We start from the raw sequence: 27,349 nt of genomic DNA on the forward strand, positions 1-27,349 counted from the left end.
AACTTAAATGTGCGAAGCCTACAGTGAAAACAGTCAAAAAGTGGACCAATGAAGCAAAGATGGAACTTCAAAGCTGTTTAGACTGCACAGACTGGAGTGTCTTTGAAAATTCAGCTGGCAGCCTGGATGAATATACGGACACTGTCACATCCTATATCAGTTTCTGTGAAGAGGTTTGTGTACCAACAAAATCATTTCGGACATTCAACAACAACAAGCCGTGGTTCACTGCTAAACTTAAGCAGCTTCGCCAAGCTAAGGAAGATGCATATCAGAGCGGGGACAGGGCCCTGTATAATCGAGCTAGAAACCAGCTGACTAAAGAAATTAACATTGCAAAGAGGATCTATGCAGCAAAGTTGGAAAAACAGTTTAGCGCGAACGACTCGAAATCAGTCTGGCGTGCATTCCAATCGCTGACTAATTACAAGCGACGATCCCCCCAAGCTGAGAACAATAGCACACTAGCCAACGACTTGAATACCTTCTATTGCAGATTTGAAAAGGACAGTTTCATTCCACACACCCACCCGGCCGCACCCGCGACCACAACCACACCTCTGACTTCTGCGTTAACCATCCATGAACAGGATGTGAGACGCATCTTCAAACAACAGAAGATTAACAAAGCAACAGGACCGGACCATGTGTCCCCATCCTGCCTCAAAGTCTGCGCGGACCAGCTCGCTCCAGTCTTCACTCAGATCTTTAACAGATCTTTGGAAATGTGCGAAGTTCCATCCTGCTTCAAACGCTCCACCATCATTCCAGTCCCCAAGAAACCTGCAATCTCTAGTCTGAATGACTACAGGCCTGTCGCTTTGACATCTGTGGTCATGAAGTCCTTTGAACGTCTCGTGCTGGACCACCTCAAGAGTGTCACAGGTCCCCTGCTGGACCCCCTGCAGTTTGCCTACCAAGCGAACAGGTCTGCGGATGATGCAGTCAACATGGGACTGCACTTCATCCTACAACACCTCGACAGTGCAGGGACCTACGCGAGGATCCTGTTCGTGGACTTCAGCTCAGCGTTCAACACCATCATCCCTGAACTCCTTTCAACCAAGCTTCTCCAGCTCAGCGTCTCACCTGCCATCTGCCAGTGGATTTACAGCTTTCTGACGGGCAGGACACAGCAGGTCAGGCTGGGGGAGGCCACCTCATCCACACGCAGCATCAGCACTGGGGCGCCCCAAGGTTGTGTCCTCTCTCCGCTGCTTTTCTCTCTCTACACGAACGACTGCACCTCAGCGAACCCGACTGTCAAGCTCCTGAAGTTTGCAGATGACACCACTGTCATCGGCCTCATCAAGGACGGTGACGAGTCTGCATATCGACAGGAAGCGGAGCGGCTGGAGCTGTGGTGCGGGCGACACAACCTGGAGCTGAACACGCTCAAGACGGTAGAGATGATCGTGGACTTCAGGAGGCATCCTTCGCCACAGCTGCCCCTCACGTTGTCCAGCTGCCTTGTGTCAACCGTCGAGACCTTCAAGTTCCTGGGAATTACAATCTCTCAGGACCTGAAGTGGGCGAACAACATCAACTCCGTCCTCAAAAAGGCCCAGCAGAGGATGTACTTCCTGCGGCTTCTGAGAAAGCACGGTCTGCCACAGGAGCTGCTGAGGCAGTTCTACACAGCGGTCATCGAATCGGTCCTGTGTTCTTCCATCACAGTCTGGTTTGGTGCTGCTACAAAAAAGGACAAACTCCGACTGCAACGGACAATCAAAACTGCTGAAAGGATTGTCGGTACCCCCCTACCCACCATTGAGGACTTGCACGCTGCCAGAACTAAGACAAGGGCGTGCAAAATCCTCTCGGACCGTTTGCACCCCGGTCACCAGCTCTTCCAGCTCCTTCCCTCAGGTAGGCGCTACCGATCAACGCAAACTAGAACTAGTAGACATTCCAACAGCTTCTTCCCTCTTGCGATCAACTTCTTAAACACCTAAACTATAATTCCATTACAACAAGCTGGCAATTTTTTGACTTGAGTTCGTTGTCACATTTCTGTGGGGCCAATTATGTATTACTTGTGCACTCACTGTAGTTGTCTCGCCATGCTGCACTATTTGCATATACTGGCCACTCATGCCAGAGTAGCATCTGCTCCATTTGCACACTGATTGAGGAGTATCTGTAACATTTGCACAACCGACATTGTCCCAGATGATCGCACTACTCGTCACTTTAAACCGCATACACTCCTTGAAGTCTCAGCGCCCTTTGCACAATGGTCATTGCACCGGACTATTGCAATATTAGTCGTTCGAACTGCTCTAAGTGCTAGAGGACTCTGCATCTTTTTGCACAATTGTTTTTTGTCAATGTCTTTATGTCCCCAAAGTCTTCTGTAAATTGACTGTTTGTTGTACTAGAGCGGCTCCAACTACCGGAGACAAATTCCTTGTGTGTTTTGGACATACTTGGCAAATAAAGATGATTCTGATTCTGAACTTACTCATCTGTGAATGCACCATTAATGCTGAAAGGTACATACAGGTTTTGGAGAAACATATGCTGCCATCCAAGCAACGTCGTTTTCATGGACGCCCCTGCTTATTTCAACAAGACAATGCCAAACCACATTCTGCACGTGTTACAACAGGTTGGCTTTGTAGTAAAAGAGTGCGGGTGCTAGATTGACCTGCCTGCAGTTCAGACCTGTCTCCCATTGAAAATGTGTGGCGCATTATGAAGCGTAAAATACGACAACGGAGACCCCGGACTGTTGAACAGCTGAAGCTGTACATCAAGCAAGAATGGGAAAGAATTCCACCTACAAAGCTTCAACAATTAGTGTCCTCAGTCTCCAAACGTTTATTGAATGTTGTTCAAAGAAAAGGTGATGTAACACAGTGGTAAGCATGACCCTGTCCCAGCATTTTTGGAACGTGTTGCAGCCATAAAATTCTAAGTTAATGATTATTTGCTAAAAACAATCAAGTTTATCAGTTTGAACATTAAATATCTTGTCTTTGTAGTGTATTCAATTAAATATAGTTTCCTCCCACATCCCAAAAACATGCGTGTTAGGTTAATTGACAACTCTAAATTGCCCGTAGGTGTGAATGTGAGTGTGAACGGTTGTTTTTTTGTATGTGCCCTGCGATTGGCTGGCAACCTGTTCAGGGTGTCCTGCCCGATGATAGCTGGGAAAGGCTCCAGCGCACCCGTGACCCTAGCGAGGCGAAGCGGCTCAGAAAATGGATGGATGTTTTTATTTAACACAAAGTCCCAAGTTCTTTGGAATTGGGGTTGCACGTGTTGATGTAGTTTACCACATTTTACTGTAAAATATTTGCAGTACAATTACTGTGAAAGTAATGCAACTAATACCCAGTAATTAACTGTACATTTACAACCCAAAATTTTACAATTTTAAGGTCCTGTTACTAATAAAATATAAATATTAAATATTACATTGGCTAGCACCCTCTTAGCTCACTGATTCGTTTGTAATGTATGCTCTGTCCCGAAACCTACGCTGGTCTTTTGGTGACTCTGAGAGAATTCCGTAGGCTCTCGGGCATTTTCTATTCGGGCACCAGTATTCTGGAATGGCCTACCCATGGATATTAGAACTGCTACCTCAGTAGAAATCTTTAAATCCCAACCTAAAGACTATTTATACTCTTTGTTATTTAGTTAAAGTACATGTAGGGCTGTTTTACTGCCCCCTCACCTCACGCTCAGGGAGAGGGCGAGGAGACTTTGACCGAATCTGAGGCTATTGCTGTTTGGGTTCTGCACCGACCAGCTGGGACAAGATCTGAGGTAGGTCTCTTCACCCGGAATAGTTTTCATGGAGGATTCTGCTCCGACCGACCAGGCCAGGTCCTGAGGCAGAATCACCAAAGGAGTCTACTTTAATAGGCGCCTTTTCTCTTTATATAGACTCTTATAGCATTGTAATGAACATTGTACAGTACCAGACTATTTTATAAATGTTGCCCACTCAACAGCCATTGCAGCCTGGTCATCAAGGTTTCCTTTTGCCTCAAATGGGATTTTGAGTTTTCCTTTGCCCGACTTGGGGGTTTAAATTAGGGATGTCGTCAATCATTGCCAACTGTCGGCCTGTGAAGCCCTTTGAGACTATTTTGTGATTAAGGGCTTTACAAATAAACTTGACTTGAAAATGTATACATGGTGACGGTCTCAGCTCCTCCGCAGACTGCAGTAATATTGGTCATTCTTCGGGTTAGGGAGCAGGAGCAGCACAATGTCCATTGAATTAAAGCAAAAAATGTGGCACAAATTGTTTAATTCCTTAGATTCTTTTAAATTATGCCATTACTGGATGTTTTTCTAAAGTATAGCGGACCCCGCTATTCGTGGCGGATAGGGACCAGGCCTGACCGCAAATAGCGAAAAGCTGCAGATTATTGACACCCATTATGATTGCATTGGGAATTTATTTATTTATACTGAAAAATAATAACAATAAAAACATTAATAATAAGAGTTTTGGGGGTTGGTTTCACACCCAGAAAAAAAATGGGAAAAAATGAAATAAAGAGAAAATTTGAAAAAAAAAAAAAAAAAAAAAAAAAAAGAACACAAATCTGTAAGTAGGTGAATCTGTTGTTGCCAAAGTGCGAGTATGCGGGGTTCCACTGTACAATATTATAGAGTGCTATTTTTCCTAATGAAAAAACACTTAAAAAATGTTGATTTTTTTTGGGGTGGAGGAGAGAACATAACGCCATTTCCATTTCGTTTCAATGGGGAAAGATGATTTGAGATACGAGTGTTTTAAGTTACGAGTGCAGACTCGGAATGAATTCAACTCGTATGTCAAGGCCCCACTGTACTCAAAAGCATTTGAGTTACCAGTTGCGCCTGCAGTCTGTGCTGCAGCTGTAGCCTCAGGTTGTTGGGCTGCGGAGGCAGCGCGGGGTTGGCCCCTGCGGGCCGGATACCGCTTGGCCGGTGACCCTGCGCCCCGGGCATCCTCATCATGGGGGGGTAGCCAGCCACCCTCTGCTGCCCCATGTGGCCGCCGCCCATGGAGGGGCAGAGGAAGGAGGCGTCGGGGGGCAGGCCGCCGCCGCCGTAGCCCGACTGGGCGGCGTAGTGCTGACTGTACACGGGGGGCTTCATGGTCGCCATCGGGTCCGACGGACCGAAAAGCTGCTCCTGGTCAGACACGGGACCCTGACAAAATAAACGTTTCATATATTTATATCATTGGATTTCCCAAACCCAGCATTTGAAACCCTAACCCAAGCTTGAGATCCTAATTCAAACCCTAACCCTTGGCTTAAAAAAACAACTCAAAAGTGTAACCCTGATTTTAAAGCCTAATGCCAAACCCTGCCACAGGCTTCAAACTCTAAATTCAAACCCTAACCCAGGCTTGTAACATTACTTTGAAACCCTAAACTTGGCTAGTTTAAAAACTTAACCCAGGCTTGAAATCCTAATTAGAAACTCCAACCCAAATTTGGAACCCTAACCCTGATTTGAAACACAAATCCAAGCTTGAAAGCCAAATTTGATACCCTAACCTTGGCTTCAAAAACCCATTTGAAACCGTAACCCTTATTAAAAGCCTAATTCCAAACCCTAACCCAGGCTTCAAACACTAAATTCAAACCCTAAACCGAGTTAGAAACCCTAATCCAGGCTGAAAATGTCCATCCATCCATCCATTTTCCGTACCGCTTATTAGGGTCGCAGGCATGCTGGCACATATCTCAGCTGACTCTGGGCGAGAGGCGGGGTACACCCTGAACTGGTGGCCAGCTAAATAAACATAGACAAACAATCATTTGCACTCACATCCACACCTGCGGGCAATTTAGAATCTTCAATTAACCTACCATGCATGTCTTTGGGATGGGGGAGGAAACCGAAGTGCCCGGAGAAAAACCCACGCAGGCACAGAGAGAACATGCAAACTCCACACAGGGGAGGCGAGATTTGAACCCGGGTTCCCAGGACTGTGAGGCAGATGTGCTAACCAGTCGTCCACCATGCCCAAATTAAAATATGTAAAAAAAATAAAAATAAAAAACAATTTTTAAAGACCTGCATTCAGATAACTTAGCTATAGTTACGATTAGCATTGAAAAACCACATGTCTCTGCTTTGAGGAGCTGATCCTGTTTCTTCGATCAGAAATTATTTGCTGTCTCCTGTTTTGGACAAGGTTCTCTCAGAAGGGACTGACATTGCTGCAATGTGCAACAGTTGCATTGGACACACTGGAACCTTCATTAATATCAAGTTCAAATGCTTGTCTTTATTCTTCTCATTGCACAGATGGGTGCCTGTGCAGGTTGTTTGTGCAGCCAGCCCGATAAGTGATTCATTTTTTTTTTCCCCTGCAGACTCAACCCTGCCTTTGCATTGTCAATAAAGTTTAAATATGTCTAGATTTTACTCCTTTTCCTGCTTTCATTTAATTTCCTAACTATTCCTTACCAGCATGTTCATATTTTCTCTTAAGGCCTCTTGCTCTGTTTCTCACTCGTCTTACTTACGTCTTTACTAATGAGGCGAAGCGGTGCGCACTCGAAAGTAGAAAGTAGCGCCTAAAATATAACGCCAACTGCCAAATGGAGAAGAAGTGAAGCAGGGTTGCTAGCGGTAACTTGTGGAGATTTAAAAAAAATAAATAAATAAATAAAATGTGTGGAGACGTTTGCGGGCATGACGAAAGAGTCGGCATTAGAAGATGCCAGGTGCGTTATAGGTCTTCTGTATCGGATCACTTCACGTTATGATCACGGCGATATAAAAGTCATTGACAAAAGTACGTTCCACCATTAGTAAGAACAGTACAAACTGAGTAACTACATGTGAATATAATTTTCATACTACTGAACGTGTTTATTGAAGTGTCACCATTAAAATGTCATCTGTTGCGTCGGCTCTGTAATCATGTTTTTTTAAATTGAAACAATACCACATGAAAAAATATCTTTGCTCAAATGACAATTCTCAATTGACCAGACACAGTTCTTCTAAATAAATAAACAAACCTGACTGAGTGACTTAATTAAAGTAGAGGACACAGGAGGAATGCAGATTTTGTTCATATAATTTTTTTTTGAAGGATGGCAACATTTTTATATCATGCACTATTCCCTTAATTATGAATCGCTTTCATTCTCCATTAGCCCATTAGGTACACATCGAATTACATAAAACAGTCTTGGCTTTTGTTTAATGGTGTTCTCTTAAGAACTGTAGGAGTTACAAGACTGTCACCACAAACTTGACACCATTGCTTGTTCAGAAATACAGTAAAGTTGAGTTCAATTACATACAACTTTAAAACAATTCAGTTGCAATAAATTAAGTCAATCATAATCTCAGTTGTTCTGTCGTGAATACTTTTTTTGTGTTCCCACCTGTTACTTGAAAACCAAACCTATTACTTGAAACCTTAACCCAAACTTTAAACCCTAACCTTGACTCCAAACCCTAATTTGAAAGCCTAACAGAGAAGAGAAAATTCACGCAGCAAACAATAACGAGGAGGAAATGTTTGGTTTTTCCTATTCTTGCCATTCTGATAGTACTCGAGTTCCACCCCTTAAGTACCCCACCACTGCACTTGGTTCCCCAAAACAGAACAGCATCCTAAAATCATATTTCGATCCACTCCTTGAGGTTTTCCTCACCTGTCCGGCCAGCGTGGGGATCCCGAGCATCTTGTCGAGTTCCTCCAGGCCCTCGTAGTCCTTGAGAACAGAGCACAGCTGGCTAAGGAGCGCCCCCTCGTCCGCCACCGGGCCCTCGGGTGCCGCCCCGCAGCACCCCATCCCGTCCTCCTGGGGGACCCTGTACAGGGACCTGAAACGTGTATGCTTTGATTTATTTGAATTAACTTAAGCTAAAACGGTTCGTTCTCCTGAGCTTTGAGTAAATGTAATTAAATTAAGTTAAATTTAAGATCAAGTGTTGCGTTCTCCAGACCTGTTTTGGGTTCCATAGTGGTCCATCATCATCCTGTCTGGCCAAGGGGCCGTCTGATTAGGTGGTGGGTGCTGCTGAGGGTAAGCGGAGTTAGGCAGCTCCATCTCTGGACAAAAGCAGAAAGAATGTGGTTTATACAAATGTACTTTTTATTAACTTTGCATGCATTTGACAAGACAATTATTTGACTTATTGTAAATTAAAAAAAATATTTTTAGTAAAATACTTTATATGTACGTTATACAGATTTTTTTAAACAGATAACAAATTCATTAACTATAGTAGGAATAATAAATAATACATTTAAAGAAATGCTATTCATTTTTTTATCAACTTTGTATTCATTCACATAACTGGTTAATTGATTTTTTTATGTACATTTTATATTTTTTAAAGAAATAACAGGTTCATTAACAAGAATGAAAATAACATTTAAAGGTGTTTTTTTAAATTAACCATCTATTTATTTATGTCATGATATAAGTGGTTATTTATAAATATATTTTTAAATATTTTTTTTAAAAGTACATTTAATATTGTGTCTATTTTATGAAATATTAGGCTCATTAACAATAATAAAAAAAAGAAATGAAGAAGAAATGTGATCTTCTAATTACAATAAACTTTTCCAATTAAGTTATTGAACATATTATGACAAGAAATATGAGCAAGATAAAAACCAGACATTTAATATTTTTTTATAATATAGTGTTTTATTAAATAGTTGGTTCATTAAATATAATCAAATCATTCCAAACAATACAATTCAAAGATAAAAATCCATTATTATTTTATCAAATTAAACTATTTTACATTTTATCTCTCTATAATAGATATGCGTTTTGCTCTTACCGACTGCCATCATGTGCATGTTGACCAGAGGTCGGGATGGCGGCGCCCCCCTGGTGGGAGCGGCACCGTGGATGTTGGGGATCACACGAGCCGCCCGAAATCCCTGGCCCATGGACGGCGCCAGGAGGCCTCCCGCGGGCCCCTGGGAGCCCCAGCCGGGCTGCAGGGGGCCCGGCCCCGTGGCACTGGCCAACATGCCTAAACAAGCAAACAATACAATAAGAGGAGATATTTTGACATTCTTTACTACCCATCCCAGGCTTCAAACACCAATTGGAAACACTAATCTTGGCTTAAGTTCAAACGGAAATCTTATTAAAATATTTTGGGAGGGATTTAGATCTTCCTTATAAAAAAAGAATAAAAGCTCCCCGCCATGTTTCTTCTATGTGCATTTTCTGTGTCCTCACCCGTGTGATTGTTGGCTGCTGCCACGTGGTTTCCCATCATGCCTTGCTGCTGCTGCTGTAGTAACGAATAGGGGTTGTTGATGTTGTTACTGTTCCTGTGCTGCGGGGCGAGGGGCCTGGCAGCGATGCCATCCTGTGATAGGCTCCTACCGAGCGGCGTCCCTCGAGCTGGTTGGCCAGGCCTGGCGCCGCCTACGGGAGCTGGCACGATTCAGAGGGGGAAGTTAAAACACAATTTGTAGTCATGTTCGACTACCTTAAAATCATAACCCAGGCTTGAAACCCTAAATTGGCCACCATAATCCTGACCAGAAACCCTGATTTGAAACCCTCAACTTTGCTTCAGTCATTTGAAACCGTCACCCAGATTTAAATCTGTTAGCCAATTGAAACCCTGATTTGAAAGCCTAACCTTTGCTTCAAACTCTAATTTGAAACCCTAACCCTGGCTTGAAACCCGAATTTGAAACTTTAACCTTGTCTTCAAATACTGTTTTGAAACCCTGTCTCTTATTTGAAGTCCAATCCCTTATTTCAAACTTTAACCCTTGCTTGAAAACCTATTTACAAACCCTAACCCTGGTTTGAACCCCTAATTCGAAACCCTAACATGGGTTAACACCCCAACCCTAGTTTAAAACCATCATTTGAAATCCTAACCATTGCTTCAAACTTGAATTTGAAACGCTGACCCTGACTTCCATAAGCCATCTGAAACGCTCATTTGAAAGCCTAACCCTTGCTTCAGACCCTAATTTAAAATTCTAACCCCGGTTTCAAACCCTTATTTGAAACCCTATCATTTACAATTTTCGAAATCCTAACGCATATTTGAAAACGTATCCCTTATTTAAAACCTTAACACTGTCTTGAAACCGTAACTTGAAACCCTAACCCTGGATGGAAACCTTAACCTTGGCTTCAAACCCTAATTTGAAACCCTTTCCTTATTTGAAACCCTAACCATGGCTGTACCTGCAGGGCTGATGGCAGGGAAGGCTCGGTGCTGGGGGGGCGGGCTACCGTGGTCCCCGTGGGCGCCGTCCATCATGTGCAGGATGTCGCCGACGATGTTCTGCTTGTCCGCGGAGAAGCCGGGGGGTGCCGCCGAGGAGGAAGAGGAGGAGGATGAAGAGGAGGAGGCTGGAACTCCTCTGGATAGAGACGGCGGTCGGGGGAACAACTGATGATGATGTTGTTGATGCTGATGATGATGATGATGGGCACTGCCCTGCAGGTCGTCCAGAAGATCCTCCAGCTCGCTGGTCTGAGGGAAAATATTCATGCGCTGAACAAGTAACTTAATTTTCAGTTGTATGTAATTAAAACACGGTAAATTTATGTAATTTTCACCTCTTCTCCTCGAAAATAATCTATTAATATATGTTAGTTTAACACATTTTAATAATGTGCAGCCGATGTAATGTACATGTTCAAATTAAGCACTTTTTTTTTTCCAGTGTCGAGGACTCAATTCTTAAACGACTCCAAATTTATTTGAAAACCTTACCGTAAATTGAAACCCTAATCTAGTTTAAAATCCTAATCCAGGTTTTAAACCCCAATTTGAAAATGTAACCCTTGTTTGAAACCCTAATGGAAACCCTAATCATGGTTTGAAACCCAAATTTAAACATTAACCCTAACCATAAATTGAAACCCAATTTCAAATCCTTATCCAGGTTTAACATCCTAATCTGAAACCATAACCCTCAATACTGTAAACACGATTATTCCTCATATTAGGGAAACATCTTTATTTTTATTGCACTACTTTTCAACAAACAATATGTAACAGTTTTCAGTGCAAAATAAATCTTTAAAGAAGAATAAATGTTAGATAATAATAAAAAATAATTGGACCCGCCCAAAAAAATGTCTACTTTACCAAGAGCTAATTGAACAAAGAGGCTTTTACAAAGTGCAATCACCAATTGCAACTTAATGGAAGAAAATACAGTTAAGGCATAAAACGCAATAACATGAGGCTGTAAGCACAGACTTTTAAATTGAAAATCCCTGTCAATATAGTGAACTGTCAAGGACGGTTACATTTACCGTTATTCTGCTTGACCATTGGTCAGTTGTGCATGGTCACAAACTGCAAAGAACTCGACAATTGTGATTCCCCCCCCCCCCCCCCCCCCTTTTCTTCTCTTTTACGGCCAGCCGAAAAGTTGAAGTCAAGGCATTCGCTACAACAATGTTTAATAGTGTCTTACCGTGACATGCCGCCTCTCCGCCAACGTGCTGAGAGGGCCAACTCCTAAATAAAAGCTTCATATATTACTACATTGGACATCAATGCCGTGCCCTGCGACCAGTTCAGGGTGTAGTCCGCCTTTCGCCCGAAGTCAGCTGGGCTCCAGCGCCCCGCGACCCTAACCAGGATAAGCGGTGTTGAAAATGGATGGATGGACATCAATGCCATTCTAATCTTTTATTTTGAAGTTGGCCACAGAGCGTGGCTGAATGAAGCCTTAACCATATGTTCGCCCCCCTGATGGCTGGCTTACAACGTTGCGGGCGTTGTTACAAATGAAGCACTTTTCATATGCACTTTTCATATGCAGCAGTGCCCGCATTTTAAATGGCAATCAAATTTGATTAATTGCGCAGCCCTATTTGAAACCCTAATTTGAAACGCTAATACCAGTTGAAAAGCCTTAGCCAGGCTTTAAACTCCAATTTAAATCCTAACCCTGGTTTAAACAAAATGCTTTTACAGTAAGTAGCGTCCCATACTCATTGAACTTTCCTATTGATTTTCACATCGCACTGTGAGTGTGATGTGACATGACCCTGTTGTTATTGTTGTTACTCCTGCAGTAGTATTGTGTCGTGATTTACTCTGTGATTCAACATCAAGGGACCTCACTAATGACCATATATGAGCATAAATAACATATGAGCACCACTCATATACAAACAGGACTGATCAAATTACTGGAGCAAAGACCCACAAAGACAAAACTACACACACACACACACACACACACACACACACACACACAGAGACAAAACTACACCCACACACAGAGACAAAACACACACAGGCACGCGCGCACACACACACACACACACACACACACACACACGTCCTGTGTATTTCCACGACTTGATGGTGTTGTCGGCAGGATCCGAAAGAAAACAAATACATCAGTGCTGGCTGCTCTTTGAGCTGCGCGACACTGCAATATACAGCCGTACAAGCTAAGATGTCTTGGCGCTTTTAATATTTTTTGCAGTCTCTTGTGACGAACGGTTGAGATTATGTCCTTGTATTAAATCACCCTGGAAAATTAATCTTGTGTTCCTTCCTTCACTCACTTAACAGGATTTGAACCGCTGGCAACTTTCGCTCTGCAGCTGTCAAACGTGATGAGAGCTTTTGGATGTTGGGGGGGGAGTGGGGGGTGTTAATAGGAGCTGTTAACATGCATTGGCACACTCAAGTTTCTCTTCCAACAGAAGTATATGGAGCCACTAATGCACATTGGTAAGCCTTTTGTGACCAATGAAGATGGCGATTTCGCAATATCGCTTCTTGATGATGTAATCGTATCTGCCACTGTGTAAAAATGGGTTCACGCACATCTAACCACGGAGCTGGAGGAGCTGCCGCCTGGCTTTCCTGGCTGCTCAGGAAGTACCGTGGAAATTCGAGGCACTAAGCTAACTTCCTCCGCACCATCGACGAGCTGCGGCTAGCTAGCTAGCGCAGCTACACACTGTCCGGATCAGTTCCTCTAAGTCACTTATCAGAAGCTACACTTTGAATAAGCGAATAAGCGACACTTCTGACAACTATCATTATCACTAAACGAGTAGCTCATCATGCCACACACCAAGTAAAAAGAGAGAAGAGGAGCAGACAGAGAAGCCACGCTCACCACTTAAGCTAATGTGAAATGTAGCGAAACACCAGAACAAGTGCTTACGTGGCACAGTACACTTTTTAACAGAAGTCTCTCTGGAAGCACGTTTCAGCGGAGAGTAATTAACTATGCAAAGCAAATTAGCAAGTCAATTATAAAGTGTCTAGAAAGAAAATAATACGACACAGTACATTAAAGTGTTTTAGGTTCATAGTTTGGTGTATATTTAGGGTTTAAATTATTTTATTATTATTATTTTTTATGAGCAGAGCCATCAAATATTTTTTGATTTAAATAGATTTTCACTATTCGTGTTGGGGCTTGGTCTCTAATCAACACTGTAAAAGTGTTGTGTACACAGGCCAATTGCAACCACCGACCTGGTCAGCCATGTTGAAAGCGGGGTCCTCTTTCTCTGTCTTGATAGCATCCATCTTGGCACCGTCGCCTGTCTCCATCTCGATGGCTTTGTCGAGGAAGCCGTTGTCGTCACGGTCCAGCAGGTAGCGCAACAGCACATTGTCCTTCTTCTTGGGGCTCTCCGGCTCCTGCTTGACACCCAACTCCGCTAGGGCGGACGCGTTTTCGCCACCATCACCCGCCGACTCGCCCCCGACAGGCTCCTTCCCCGTGGCCTCGGCGGTGAGCTTGGCCAACTCCACCGGCGAGCTGCTGTTCTGAAGCAGCCTGTGCAGGATTTTGTGTTTTTCCTTCAGTGATGCCGAGTGGTTGGTGTGCGCCACCCCTAAACAGGCACCGACGCCCGCCAACTGTTCGTCCGCCAGGGCCCCGAGAGATGAGCAGGGGTCTGGGGATTCCAGCTTGGTGGTGAGAAGCTGCAGAAGCTGTGTATGGCCTTTGGTGCTCAGAAGGTGGTCCGGCTCGTCCGAGCTGTCTGGATCTTCATCGTTATTCTGGTCCGGCTCGCCCTCCTGTTTTCGGGACGAGTCCTGATGCTCCCCAAAAGTTCCCAGCAAGTCAGCTTCCAAGTCAGGGTGGTCTTTTTCCTGGGTGCTGGGAAGAGGGCTGTTGATGGCAGCTGGTTTTCCATCAGGGGATTCGGAAGTCGTGTGGCCCTGGCTGAGAGCCTGAAGGGATCCCAGTGGGTTAAAACCACAGTTGTTTGAGCTACCGCAGATGGATACTGGGGATTGGACTCCACCACCAGGTGAGAACGAACCAGGCTCCATTCCGGGGCTGTGATGATGGCGAGGGGACAAAATGGCCCCCTGTCCCCCGGACGTGACGCTGGGGCTTCCCTGGGCCGAGGGGCTGCTGGGTTTGTGGCCGTTGGCCTGTGGCGTGGCAGCTCGGCTTGCGAAGCCACACGAAGACATGGCGAAGTGGTTCCGGGTGACTGTGGCGTCAAGGGAGTCGCTGGGCTTAGACAAGCCCAGGCTGGTGGGCATGTCCAGAGGTATCGTGCCCATGTTTTCCCTGTAAAAGAAACACAGGGGATTGGTTATACGGATATTGATATTAACTTGACCTTTTTTACAGTCCTGGCAGCACGGCGGTCTATTGGTAAGCAAGTCTGCCTCAGAGTTCTGATGTTTGGGGTTTAAATCTCAGCTCTGGCCTTCCTGTGTGGAATTTGTATGTTTTCCCTGTACTTATTTGGGTTTACACCAGGTAGTCTGGCTTCCTCCCACATTCCAAAAACATGCATATTAGCTTCACTGAAGACACTTGATTGCCCATAGGTGTGAATGTGAGTAAGAATGGGTGTTTGTCTATTATGTGCCTTGCAATTGACTGCCAGTCCATTGCTTGTCCATAAGTGCCCTAACATTAGCCAACTTCCTGTTCGATGTGGGACATGATCCCAGAGACTTTTTTGTGCATAATGTTATGGTAAAATTCCGCACCCAATTCCGTTGTTGCTTAGTAAAACTGGTGTCAGGGCCTTTTTAATTACTTTTTTTTTTTTTTTTACTCTCACGTCTGCCGTGTCTGAGTGGGAAATTAGTTCTTCAGGCAAAAATGGCCAACTTCTTGTTCATTTTCAGTCATGGGTTCTTGAGACATTTCATGTGTAATGCTGTGGTAAATATTTACACCTAATTCTTTTTTGATCAGTAAAACTGGTGTCAGTCTTTTTTTTTTTTTTTTTTTTTACTTTTTACTGTGGCCGTGACTGAGTGCAAAACGACTACTTCAAACAAAATGGCAAACTTCAAGAAACTTCGTCAAGACTGTTTTGTGCGTACTGTTACCAGAAGACATGTCCATCCAGTTTCTTGTTGACCAGGTGATGGACGATTTTTTTGGGAGTCAGTAGATTTGATTCCTTCAAGTAAGTTCTTCAAAGATATTTTTAAACGTGTGCTAATGTGATTCCACACGCATAGAATAAACTGAATGCACCCGGGGGTCATGTCGACATGAATGGAGCCAGTGAATCAAGTGCTGCCACAAAAATTATAAAGGTTTGATGTCTAAATAGGCTTTTTCACGCCACCAACATGCCTCCTTTAAGTGAGAGTGAGAACATGTGATTTATCCCATCTGTATAAAGGCACGTTGCGAGTGTGCGCACATGGCAGAGCGTCTTACAAGTGACCTGTGAGCAGGACACATTAGCCACTTGCACGCTTTTAACAGCTAATCATTTTGACTTTTTCCTTCATAAATTAATATTTTAGACAGTTAACTCCAGTATTTAACATCATGAAATGAACCATCAAACTGCATGGTAGTTCTCTCACATGCTTTTCTCATGTAGAGTTGTATAGGTAAAGAAAAGCTTGGTGGCTCAGACGCACATACCTTGGGTCAAAGGTTTCCAACATGTGGATAAATAACTGCTTTTGCAATATGCACCTTTATCCACCTCTTAATACCGGCGCTTAGAAGAGTTCAATCGCAAAATTAGAAAAGCTTTTGTTATTTCTGGTTCCAGGTTAAAGGCTAATAATTTTTATTTTGGGCATTCTAAATTAATATGCATAAAGCAATTAAGAGGCTAGTTTTGAAAAAAAAAAAAAATATATTATAAAGGTCTTTCACAGAGGTCATTTTATCGCAAACCCAGACAACTCCAAGAAAATAATTTGTGCAAACATTTCAGGTAACTATAAAATTTACTTTGAAATGGTAAGTATTATGCTTTGTGAATAAACAAAAAATGCAATTAAACCTTTATTTTCATGAGATTCACAAAGTATTGTTTAGTTTCACAGGTTGAGCGAATTCACCATCGAACGATGCCGTGACAGTTCGGTAGGCATGACTTGATTTTTGTTGAAATGCCGCTTTTGACGCTTTTTGCGTTTGAACTCTTCAATTATAGAAATACAATCAATGTTTTAGCTAATAAAATGAAAAGAACATTCAAAATGTAAATAAAATAAAACATACTCACCAGAGACGCTGATTATCAAAGTGGCACTACGCAAAAATTAGTCTCTCCCGACCTGGGCTTCCTCCTACCGTCCCGCTGTCATCAGTTGCCGTGTTTGGCTGTGACATTATGTCACCAACAACGAGGGTAAGTTGACTTGTGTGCTTGTTTTTAGGATTATCGTCCACAATAACGTTTCACTTTTGAAGTTGAGTCTCCCAATGTGATGTTACATCCTATAAGCCATCACCCCCTCAGTATGTTTGATTCCGATACTGCTATACTACTTTCAGCATACCATCTGTTTTACAAAGCAGTCAATTAAAACCACAAGACAGATGGCATGCCAGTGTGAGGAGATGCCATAAGTCAGAAGAGAACTTGGTTGTCAGACAGATCACTTTGGTTTTGGCACATCCATTTGACACACCCACAGCATCTGAGAGCTGAGAGATGGCCCTTATTATTCAAGTTTTTGAAGCCTGATTTTATATACTTAGAGATTTCTTTTTTTTTTTTTTTTTTATTCATAAAAATGTCAGGCCTGTTCTCTGTGGACGTGACGAATTTACATGCCATTTTTTGGGCCTGTTTAGTGCCACTTTAAATGTATTAATGTGTGCAGATTGCTACAAACGCATTTTGCTAGGCCAACTTGGCTTTCTCTGATCAACCAATCAGAGAACGGGAAAATGCTGCTGCCTCTCTGACGCGAATTTTAAATGTGATTGGTTTAAGAAACAGTCCCTGTCATGAGCTGTGCCCTGCACTTTCTTTGTTGGAGCTTGGGTGGCGCTTTGCGCCCCTCTCGCCCTCTCTCTCTCTCTCTCTCTCTCTCTCGCTCTCTTCCCAGTAATCAGCACTACCTCGGCCCGGGCACCTGTTGTCAATCAGCCTTCATCATCACCTGCATTAAAGCCTGCCAGATCCAAGACTCCACTGCCAGAGTATTAACATTCACCTGTGGTACAACGGCTCTCAACTAACATGTAAGGTACGCCAGTCCTTGCAATATTTCTGACCTCCATGTTCTTACTTGTCCCTCAGTGCTCCTTCTTTTTTCCCCGCCTTGCTGACCTCTTCCACCACGCCTCCAAGCCATCCACCTGCTCACGCCACCGTCTGCCGCACGCTCGCTGTCTCGACGACCTGCCAGTACGCCTCACGGATCTACCTCTGACTCCCTTCACAATAAATAATTCTCCACAAACTTCTTCAGCCTCCGCCTGCTTCTGGGTCCAGTTAAAATTAATACCATCGCATCGTGACAGTCCCGTTGCTAACATAGTTGAAGTTATAGGGGCCACCGCTACTCATCGTAAATGAAATCTGATTGGACAAAATAATCTAACATTTATATACAAAACAAAGACATAAATTAAAAGAATAGACTGTTGTGAATAAGTAATTTTTTTTTCTTGTAAATGGCATGACTGGCCTTGGCTGTTGAAGATGTTACCTCTGCAGGATGTGCAGGGACAGGTAGAGCTGCGGCTCGTTGGTGGCGGGTGAGCAGACCAGTTTGCTTTTGGTGTGCGCCGACACCACAGTACCATCGGACAGCGAGAATCGGTAGAGGGGGCTAAGCGCGTGGCCGTTCCTCAACACTGCAGGGAGAAAGACGGCGGCAACAAAAGGTGAGCCAACGACAAATGACGGCACGGGGATGAAAGTCGTTGCTCACCGTCTTGCTGGTGGCTCTTGGCGAAGGAGATGTCGCCGTCATTTTGCACGTGGAACCTCTGGATGCAGCGACGGACCAGGTCCTCCCACCCCGGCTTCCTGGATGCCCGCAACAGGCTGGTGTCCAGTGACGTGATCTTACCTGTGAGAGGGCCGAGAGTGCTTACAGATAGACAGTACACTATTGACAAAAAGTTAGGTTAGAAATGTAGTTGGAAATGTGGGTGAAATTTCAAGATGAACCCGACATGGAATGAATGAATGGACTTATACATTTCCGCTTGGCCGGTTCTACTGTTTTACCAAAGCTCCTTGGCAGAGGTAACACCGAGTGAATTACCTTGAAGGTCCTGGCGCGTGGTGAAGCTCTCGTACGATGACATGGCTGCTCGCTCCTTTACCGGAACTCTTCTGGCTACGCAGATGAGACACGACTGCAGATCTGTTTGTGTGGAAAGCGGAAATATGAGCTGAAAGTGACTCAATCAAGTGTGAAACTAAACAACCAAGTCAATATTTTGTGGGCTGCTTATGACAAAACGTTTTCACTGGATTGTGACATCACAGTGGGGCTACCCCCGACCAGCCCAACCACCTTCAACACTCAAAACACCCAAACGTTTCTGGAGGCACCCCTGGCTAACGTTGGAATACTGAAATTCACTCACACACACACACGTGGATATTTGTGTTTGACCCACTCACTAATTAATAAGTGTATGAAGTGCTGCCTTCACCAATGAAAATTATTTTATTTACAGGTAACATTCTGGGTGGGCTCCACTACAAGTACTAAAAAAACAGTTTCTATTATTCCTGTTGAAGTTAATGCAAGTTAATGCAGGGAGAACGATTTTTGTAATAAAACAAAAAAACCTGAGATGTTATTTTAAGGCCATATCGCCTGCAGCCATTCAACATTATTCAGGATTAGCTCTCACATTTACTACTCAAATACTTTTACGCAAACACACTATTGAAAAGCTCTCATAAACACTACTCAAACCCTCTCATAAACACTAGTCAAACCCTCTCATACGCACGAGAGAAAGTCTTTCTCTCATAAATACTACTCAAATACTCATAAACACTACTAAAATAATCTCACACGCAAGAGTCTTGCTCTCATAAAGACTACTCAAATGCGTTCACGCGAGCATGTCAATCACATTGACGCACACTGGCATTCACTGGTTCATGTCAATCATGCTCACACACGTCGAATAAATCGATTTACTCTATTCACACGTGAATAGAGTAAATCTTTTATTAGGTAGTTCAATTCAAAAAGTGAAATTATAGCGATACACTGCACACACTTGGAGTAAAGTATTTAATATTTTAAAATATGTATAATTTTGATGATAATAGCACATAGCAAATAGAAAAATCCCCATATTGAGAAACTAAAATATAACGTCAAACGAAATAGTTAATTCATTCAAGAAATAAAGTGATTTTTGTAGAATTTTCCATCTGAAAAATACTTCAGTGTTTAATCACTCTGAAGAAAAATTGACTTTTCAAGTATATTCTAATTTATTAAGATGTACCTATATTTAAAAAAGTCATGAAATATTTGACTCTGAGTGTGTGTAGTCTGTAATGCATCTCTATTACACGAGTTTCACTATGACAATAAAAGTCCTTCACTCCCTTTGGCCACCTCATTAGATACACCAGCGCAGGGGAGCTTATATGAGACTATGCGGCCTGTAACGAACCATATACATTTCAGATTGTAACGCAGCGGTATTGAAACTCTGTCTTGAGTCGAGGAGTAAACAGACGTCCACTTGCGCTTGGCCCGAAAGCCACATTTATTCGGCAGCATCTGCGTCCGGTTAATGGCGTCTCGCTCTTGATAGACGAGCCAGCCTAGCCCTACGTCATACATGACACGGCTTATGATTGGCCGACCATTACGTCATATCCTACAGCACTTACACATTAAAAGCAGGCATTTTAAATCAATGAAAAGCGTTATTGTAACACAATAATCAACAAGTATATGACAGATGTACACTATAAATATATATGTGTGTACTATATAGTATCATGCTATGTAACACTACTGCTTAAGTTAGGCTTACTATTGTACTTTATGACTGTTGGTGAATGCCATATTTTATTTTGAAACCACTTCCTTTTCAACCCATGTCAATGTCAAATCTATTCAAATAGCATTCTCAAACGCATTCATAAAATATACTCAAATCCTTTCACATATCCATCTCAAATGCTCTCATACATGCTTGTGAACAAAACATTCTTGGGAGATTTATTTTAAGATAGATCTATATTTATAAGTCTAGAACTATTTGTCAAAATGTATCTATCTATATGTCTAGATCTGTACTGTCTAAGTCTATTTGTGTGGATATATATTTATAGGTCTAAATCTATTTATCAAAATGTGTGTGAGCATGATTGACATGAACCAGTGAATGCCAGTGACATGTGCGTGAATGTGATTGACATGCTCGTGTGAATGCATTTGAGTATTTTTAATGGGAGCAAGACTCTTGCATATGAGAGTATTTGAGTAGTGATTATGAGAGGGTTTGAGTAGTGTTTACGAGAGCAAGACTCCCTCATTTATGTGAGATTACTTGAGTAGTGTTTATGAGAGTGTTTGAGTATTATTTATGAGAGAAAGACTTTCACTTGTGTGTATGAGAGGAGAGGATTTGACTAATGTTTATGAGAGGGTTTGAGTAGTGCTTATGAGAGAAAAACTTTTGCGTATGAGAAGGTTTGGGTAGTGTTTATGAGAGGGTTTGATTAGTATTTATGAAAGTGTTTGAGTAGTATTTATGAGAGCAAGACTCACTCATGCTTATGAAAGAATTTGAGCAGTGTTTATGAGAGTATGAGTATTATGTATGAGAGCAAGACTTTCACTCGTGTATGAGAGGATTTGACTAGTGGATATGAGAGGGTTTGAGTAGTGTTTATGAGAGCCTTTGAGTATTGTTAATGAGAGTGTTTGAGTGGTGTTTATGAGAGCCTTTGAGTATTGTTAATGAGCGTGTTTGAGTATGCTATGAGAGCAAGACTCTTGCGTCTGAGAGTATTTGAGTAGTGAAATGAGAGTGTTTGAGTAGTAATTATGAGAGGGTTTGAGTGGTGTTATGAGAGCAAAACTCCTGTGCATGAGAAGGTTGGAGTAGTGTTATGAGAGCTTTTCAGTAGTTTGTGTGTGAAAGTATTTGAATAGTAAGTGTGAGAGCTAATCCTGAATAATGTCCCTAACGGCCCCTCATACATCAGACGTCTAAAATTAGCACGTCAGACACTTTTTGTTCTTTTCCCGGGAGGAAGACGAAGTGTCGTACGCTAATTAGCGTTTCCCGAAGGAGAAGCAGTGAGGAAACGAGGACGGGACACCAGAGGACGGAAGCGCGAAGAGAAACAATCAGCATGGCTTCGGGGGTAGTAGGGAGGCACGATGGTGGCCGTTAGAAATGGAAAATTGGGACAGCGGTGTGAAACTTCACAAACTACATTCACTCAATTCTCTAGTCGCTCTTCTGCGTGAAACGTACTGACATGGAACAGGGGGGGGCAAAACGCTCTCTCACGCGCACACACACTTGCAACACATACGCCCTCACACATACACACACACAAAATACCTCTCTCTCACACAAACACACTCACAGTCACACACACAAACACACACGCACATTTACTCTCTCACATAAAGAATACTGTCACTTTCTCTGGTTCTGTCACACACACACACAAAATACCTCTCTCCCCCCCTTTCTTACACTCAAACACCCTCACACAGGCACACTTACACATACAGTACACTCTCTTACTTTCTCTGGTTCTGTGGTACACACACACATGCAGACACACACACACACACACACACACACACACGGTCATACTTACTCCCTTCACAAGCTCATACACTGACACAATCTCTCTCACACACACATACACACACACACACACACACACACACACACACACACGCACAGGAACGGCATGCCTGAAAACCTGACGGTGGAGCTAAACAATCAAGAACGTCCTATGTATCCCGCGCCGGTGTTGCGCTGCGTTACCTTCGCCCTCCTCCCTCATGGACTTGGGCTCGGAGACGGTAAAGCACTGCATGGTTTCGTACTTCTGCTGCGAGGCTTCCCGATGATCGGGCGCCTGCCAGGCGTCCTCGTCGCCGTCCGCCGCCGGCTTGACCAGCATGCGGCAGGTGAACGTGTGGCTGTTCCTGCTCGATGGGTCGCCGCCGTGGTGATTGACTTGAAACACAATAACCATTTAATACCAAAGAGTAATAAAAATAACTTTGGTGGAATGTTTTATCTTCTCCCACGACCCTTGTGAGGATAAGCGGTTCAGAAAATGGATGGATGGATGTTTTATCTTCATGTTCATAACATTTAAAAAAATCATCTTGTAATATTTTATGACTATTCGCACAGTATGAGGTTTTTTTTAGGTTATGATAATAGTCTTCATTTTACATAAAAAAGCTCACAATTGATCATAATATTATGACTTTACTATTATTACTATTTTTTTTAAAAAAGTGTTTTTCTTGAATATTTCTAGTTTAAAATAATGAAAGTACTATTTTCTTCCTGAAACGTTAAAACTTAATAATCATAAATCAAATAACGATCAATCAATAATCAAATTTTGTTGTTGTTGATATATTACAACTTCATAGCAATTACCATCTTTTTCTGGAAAAAAATATTTTACGACTTTATAATCATAAAATAAACTGAATTCATTACTTTACTAATTTAAAAAAAGCCCCTAAAGTTCCTAAAATAAAGTCAAGTTAACATTTTACATGTTTTTTGTGCTGAATAAATGAATAAAAAAAAGTTGCAAGGTTATGTGAATAAAGTTACAAATTTGACACGAGAAAAGGAAAAACATTACAAGTATAAATTTGCAAAATTCTGGCTTAGTTTTTAGTATTATGAATTTATTATGATACAATTCTTTTATTTTTTTTCTTGAAATAATACAACTCCATGATCATCAGATTGCTTAGCTTTTTTCTTTTTAACAGAAATATTACGACTTCATGATAATAGGTTTACCATCTTTTTCTCGAACTAGACATACTACAACTTTATAATCATACAATTTTAATTTAAAAAAATCAAACATAATATTTTACTTTACTGTTAATGAATCCGTAATGGCCTAAGAATAAAGTCTGTCACGAAAATAAATGCTGAAATTTTACATGCTTTTTGTCTTGAAAAAGTTCCAATATCTGAAAAAAAAGGGATAACGTTATGAGAATTAAGTCGCAATTTAAATGTGATATTTTGGCTTTCTTAAAATAAATAATACATATAGTATTTTTTTCTTTAAAAATACCACTTTTTTTTGTTTAAAAAAAAAAGAAAAAGGGAGAATGTTATGAGAATAAAGTTGAGATAAAGGGAAATTGCTACAGGTATAAAGTTGAGATTTAAAAGCGATATTCTGACTTTTTGTTTTCTTGAACTATTCAGACTTTAAACATGCATAAAATGAGTGGGTGGAAACGTTCCGATTTTTCGCGGCAACTTGAACTTTAATGTTGTGTTTTGTGGGTACGGACCGAGGCTTTTGGGCAGCAGGTTCTTGACGAACTCGGCGTGGTCGCCAACGTGCAGGACGCTGTACACGCTGGTGTTCATCAGCTCCTCCTGCTGATAGCGCAAATACTGGCTGACGTTCTCCGACACGAACACCACGTTGCCCTCCATGTTCACCACGAAGAAGAAGCCGTCCAGAGCCTGCGGGGCAAAAAATGACAAAAGAAGAAGAAAAACTCTGAGAGAGGACAAGAACTCCACCAAGGCTTGAACTACGTACAGACATACAGGAAGTGTCCGAACATGTTCAATGATGTCATACAGGTGGCGTTTACATTGTGGGCAAACATGCAATCTGGATCAGTTTTGGATTAACGTGTAGAAGAGAGAGGAGCCAGTCTTGGACTTGCTGCGTTCTATAAATAGTATGTTAATGCTGATGTGTGGTCGCTTTCTCCTTCTAATCTGCTTTTCAGGGAGGTGTACACTCACACACACACACACACACACACACACACACACACACACACACACACACACACATTCACTCAATCACACGCTCTCACAGACAAGATAAATAAGATGTCGCTCTTCCTCTCTCAAACACACACAAAATAATTCTAAAACAAACACTCTCTATCTCACACACACACACACATGGACTCTCACTCACTCTCTCTCTCTCTCACACACACACACCGAAACATGCATATACACACACACACACGCGCGCGCACACACACACACACACATACACACACACTTCTAATCAGCTTTAATACCTCTGTGCCGGGTGCCATGTTGTACGTCAGCACACACCAGTTTATCTCCCACTGGCAATGCGACTCCATTTTGGGACAGGAAGCCCCCACGCCCCCTCCCTCCCCCTCACCAACATGTACAATTGGGGGAGGCGCGACATTCATATCACGCGATTGATCGCCTCACCTCCAGCATCATGGGTCCCAGAGTGTCCTTATCGATGACACCGTGCCCGGTGGAAGAGATGTCGGCCTTCTGCACCTCCTCCGCGTCGGCCACCGGAGCTTTTTCTGGAAAAAAAGAAGTAAAAGGCAATGTTTGTCATAGCAGAGCCCTTCATTCCATTTATTCTGTTATATGCTTTCTTGCAGCTGTTGCGGGTTCACGCATTCAGATAATTACAGACGTTGTCAATGTTCTTTGTACCTGAGCAGGGGAAAATTGATTTTGAATTAAATTGAAATTTTAAGCCAGCGCTATCCATGGTACGCATTCACACAGCTGGTGCGCACTCAGATGAATATAGTTATCAATTATGTTTTGTGACTTTTAAAAAAATAATAAAAATTTTTAAATCATGTTTTTATTAGAATGCCAAATTGTTGAACACTCGTGCTGTGAGCTTCATTTGTTGTGCGACCAGGCACGTAACCTGTAACTATCGTATCTCTAATCATCTTTCCCCATTGAAATGAAAGGAAGTGACAATCCAGTTCCATGCAGCATGTACTGTGCTGTGTTTTAAATAGGGAAAATAGCAAATATTGTGGGTTACTTTAAAAAAAATAAAGAAATAAAAATAAAATAAAAACATAAAGCAATAACACAATTAAAAAGTACGTGAAGAATTAAACATCATGATTAATTAAAGACTATATTGTTATATGGCTTGTCTACGTGTTGCTGCACTGTTTGTGTTCAAATATCAGTTCCTTAAAGGTTTTTAAAGACCCCAACATTGATGCCAGTTTTGTTAGCAGATCTATGGAGTTTTACATTGTTTGTTAGCATGAAGTATTTTTTTCTTAATGCGTTTTGGCCTTTGGTCCACATGCAAACTGTGACATCATGCACTCTGGCTAAGGAGTCCTCACACACGCATGCGTACGCATGCGCGCACACACACCTCTCCGGCTGTGCGGCAGGGCCGATAAGCCTGCCATGGCCCCATTCGGCCACATAGTTGGCATTCCTGGTGTGGGACTGGAGCTGCGTAAGTGCCATGCTCATTTGGACACTGTTCCAAACTCTCGATGACACTGACGACTGACATCTCTACACAAAGTCAAGCGCCAAGTCACCTGTTGCTGCACTTGCACTACCCCGAGTGAACATTTAAAGGGGAAATGATGTAAAATGGACTTTCTAATGACTTGTATCCAAGTAGTTGTGTGTCTGAAATGCCTGTTCAGTAATCAAGTGTGGAATTAAGTCTATTTTTTGTCATTTGACTATTTCGGAGGTGGCACAGTGGGCCTACTGATTAGCACATCTGACTCACAGTTCTGAGGACCCGGGTTCAAATCCGGCGTCACCTGTGTGGCGTTTGCATGTTCTTCCCGTGGTTACGTGGGTTTTCTCTAGGTACTCCAGTTTCCTCCCACATCCCAAAAACATTCATGGTAGGTTAATTGAAGAGTCGAAATTTCCCATAGGTGTGAATGTGAGTGTGATTGCTTGATTCTGGGCTAGTACAGTGGTGCCCTGAAAATGAGTTAAATTCATTCCGTGATCACCCTTGTATCTCAAAATACTCGTATTTCAAATCATATTTCGTATTGAAAAGAATGGAAATGGTATCAGTCCGTTCCAGCCCACCGCCCAAAAAAAATATAATCGTGTTTTTTTATATGAGAAAAAGAGCATTTGATCATATTGTACTTTATAATAACATACAGTCATGATACAATTGAATAGAATTAATAAGAATTAAATGGGTTTTTTTAACGGCGGCATGGTGGACGACTGGTAAGAGCGTCCCCGCCCCCGCCTGTGTGGAGTTTGCATGTTCTCCCCGTGCCTGCGTGGGTTTTCTCCGGGCACTCCGGTTTCCTTCCACATCCCAAAAACATCCATGGTAGGCTAATTGAAGACACTAAATTGCCCGTAGGTGTGAATGTGAGTGCGAATGGTTGTTTGGTTATATGTGCCCTGCGATTGGCTGGCAACCAGTTCAGGGTGTAACCCGCCTCCGACCCGATGATAGCTGGGATAGGCTCCAGCATTCCCGCGACCCTTGTGAGGAGAAGCGGCTCAGAAAATGGATAGATGGATAGATTTTGTAACACTTTTACCTTCAATACAACAGATGCTCCTTCTGATGTGCACACCTTGCCCACCTGGGGGCAGTATAAGAAATTGTCTTTATTGAACACAAATACAAAAACAAATCAACAGGATAGGTTGTAAAACAACATTAAAAAAAATTATGTTCAATGTCCAACAGGAACACGAATAAGTTAGAAATTTATCGAGTCCTATTCCTAATTCTGAATACAGATTTGACTTTTATAATCGTAATATAATAGAAAGCTCATCATATACAGTATACTCTTAAGTATTAAAAAAAAAAAAAAACAGGTCCATCTAAAGTAATCACGACACGAGTTGATTTTGCTGACAACATACAGCGATCGTACGTCAAGTTTGCGCTGGCAACTGAAAGCAAACTAATTTTTTTTTAATAAATTAAAAAATACTAAATAAAAATAAAATACGGAACAACAGCTTGTATCCCCAAAAACTCGTAAGTCGAGTCACTTGTATCTCAAGGCACCACTGTATGTCCCCTTTAAAAAAAGGAGCGGATGCTATTGACCTCTACTACATCACCGTGGTGTTGTTGCTTAAGTGTAGCTCTTTACGTACATACCATGCTCTTTGATGCGTCGGATCTGCTTGACCGTCTCT

At 42.3% G+C, this 27,349-nt stretch overlaps 1 protein-coding gene across 7 annotated transcripts in view; it reads right to left on the bottom strand.

Moving 5' to 3' along the window:
* Window positions 1-27,349, bottom strand: part of LOC133411313 (nuclear receptor coactivator 2-like) — a 70,446-nt gene that overhangs the window by 8,860 nt on the left and 34,237 nt on the right. For 6 of the 7 annotated variants that reach the window (XM_061693526.1, XM_061693528.1, XM_061693530.1 and 3 more), the window contains 14 exons: window positions 27,312-27,349; window positions 24,626-24,729; window positions 23,701-23,878; window positions 22,178-22,372; window positions 18,442-18,543; window positions 18,103-18,243; window positions 17,878-18,025; window positions 13,456-14,512; window positions 10,173-10,464; window positions 9,198-9,398; window positions 8,788-8,985; window positions 7,936-8,041; window positions 7,641-7,812; window positions 4,840-5,163 (listed from right to left, as the gene is read on the bottom strand). The exon at window positions 27,312-27,349 is cut by the window's right edge and continues 135 nt beyond it. In XM_061693526.1, the coding sequence (XP_061549510.1) occupies window positions 4,840-5,163; window positions 7,641-7,812; window positions 7,936-8,041; window positions 8,788-8,985; window positions 9,198-9,398; window positions 10,173-10,464; window positions 13,456-14,512; window positions 17,878-18,025; window positions 18,103-18,243; window positions 18,442-18,543; window positions 22,178-22,372; window positions 23,701-23,878; window positions 24,626-24,729; window positions 27,312-27,349 (3,256 nt within the window). Of the gene's footprint in view, window positions 1-4,839; window positions 5,164-7,640; window positions 7,813-7,935; window positions 8,042-8,787; window positions 8,986-9,197; window positions 9,399-10,172; window positions 10,465-13,455; window positions 14,513-17,877; window positions 18,026-18,102; window positions 18,244-18,441; window positions 18,544-22,177; window positions 22,373-23,700; window positions 23,916-23,965; window positions 23,993-24,625; window positions 24,730-27,311 lie in introns of those variants that run through there. The other variant, XM_061693532.1, reaches the window with a different exon arrangement.

The sequence above is a fragment of the Phycodurus eques genome, chromosome 13 (genome assembly GCF_024500275.1).
Source record: "Phycodurus eques isolate BA_2022a chromosome 13, UOR_Pequ_1.1, whole genome shotgun sequence".
NCBI lineage: Eukaryota > Metazoa > Chordata > Actinopteri > Syngnathiformes > Syngnathidae > Phycodurus > Phycodurus eques.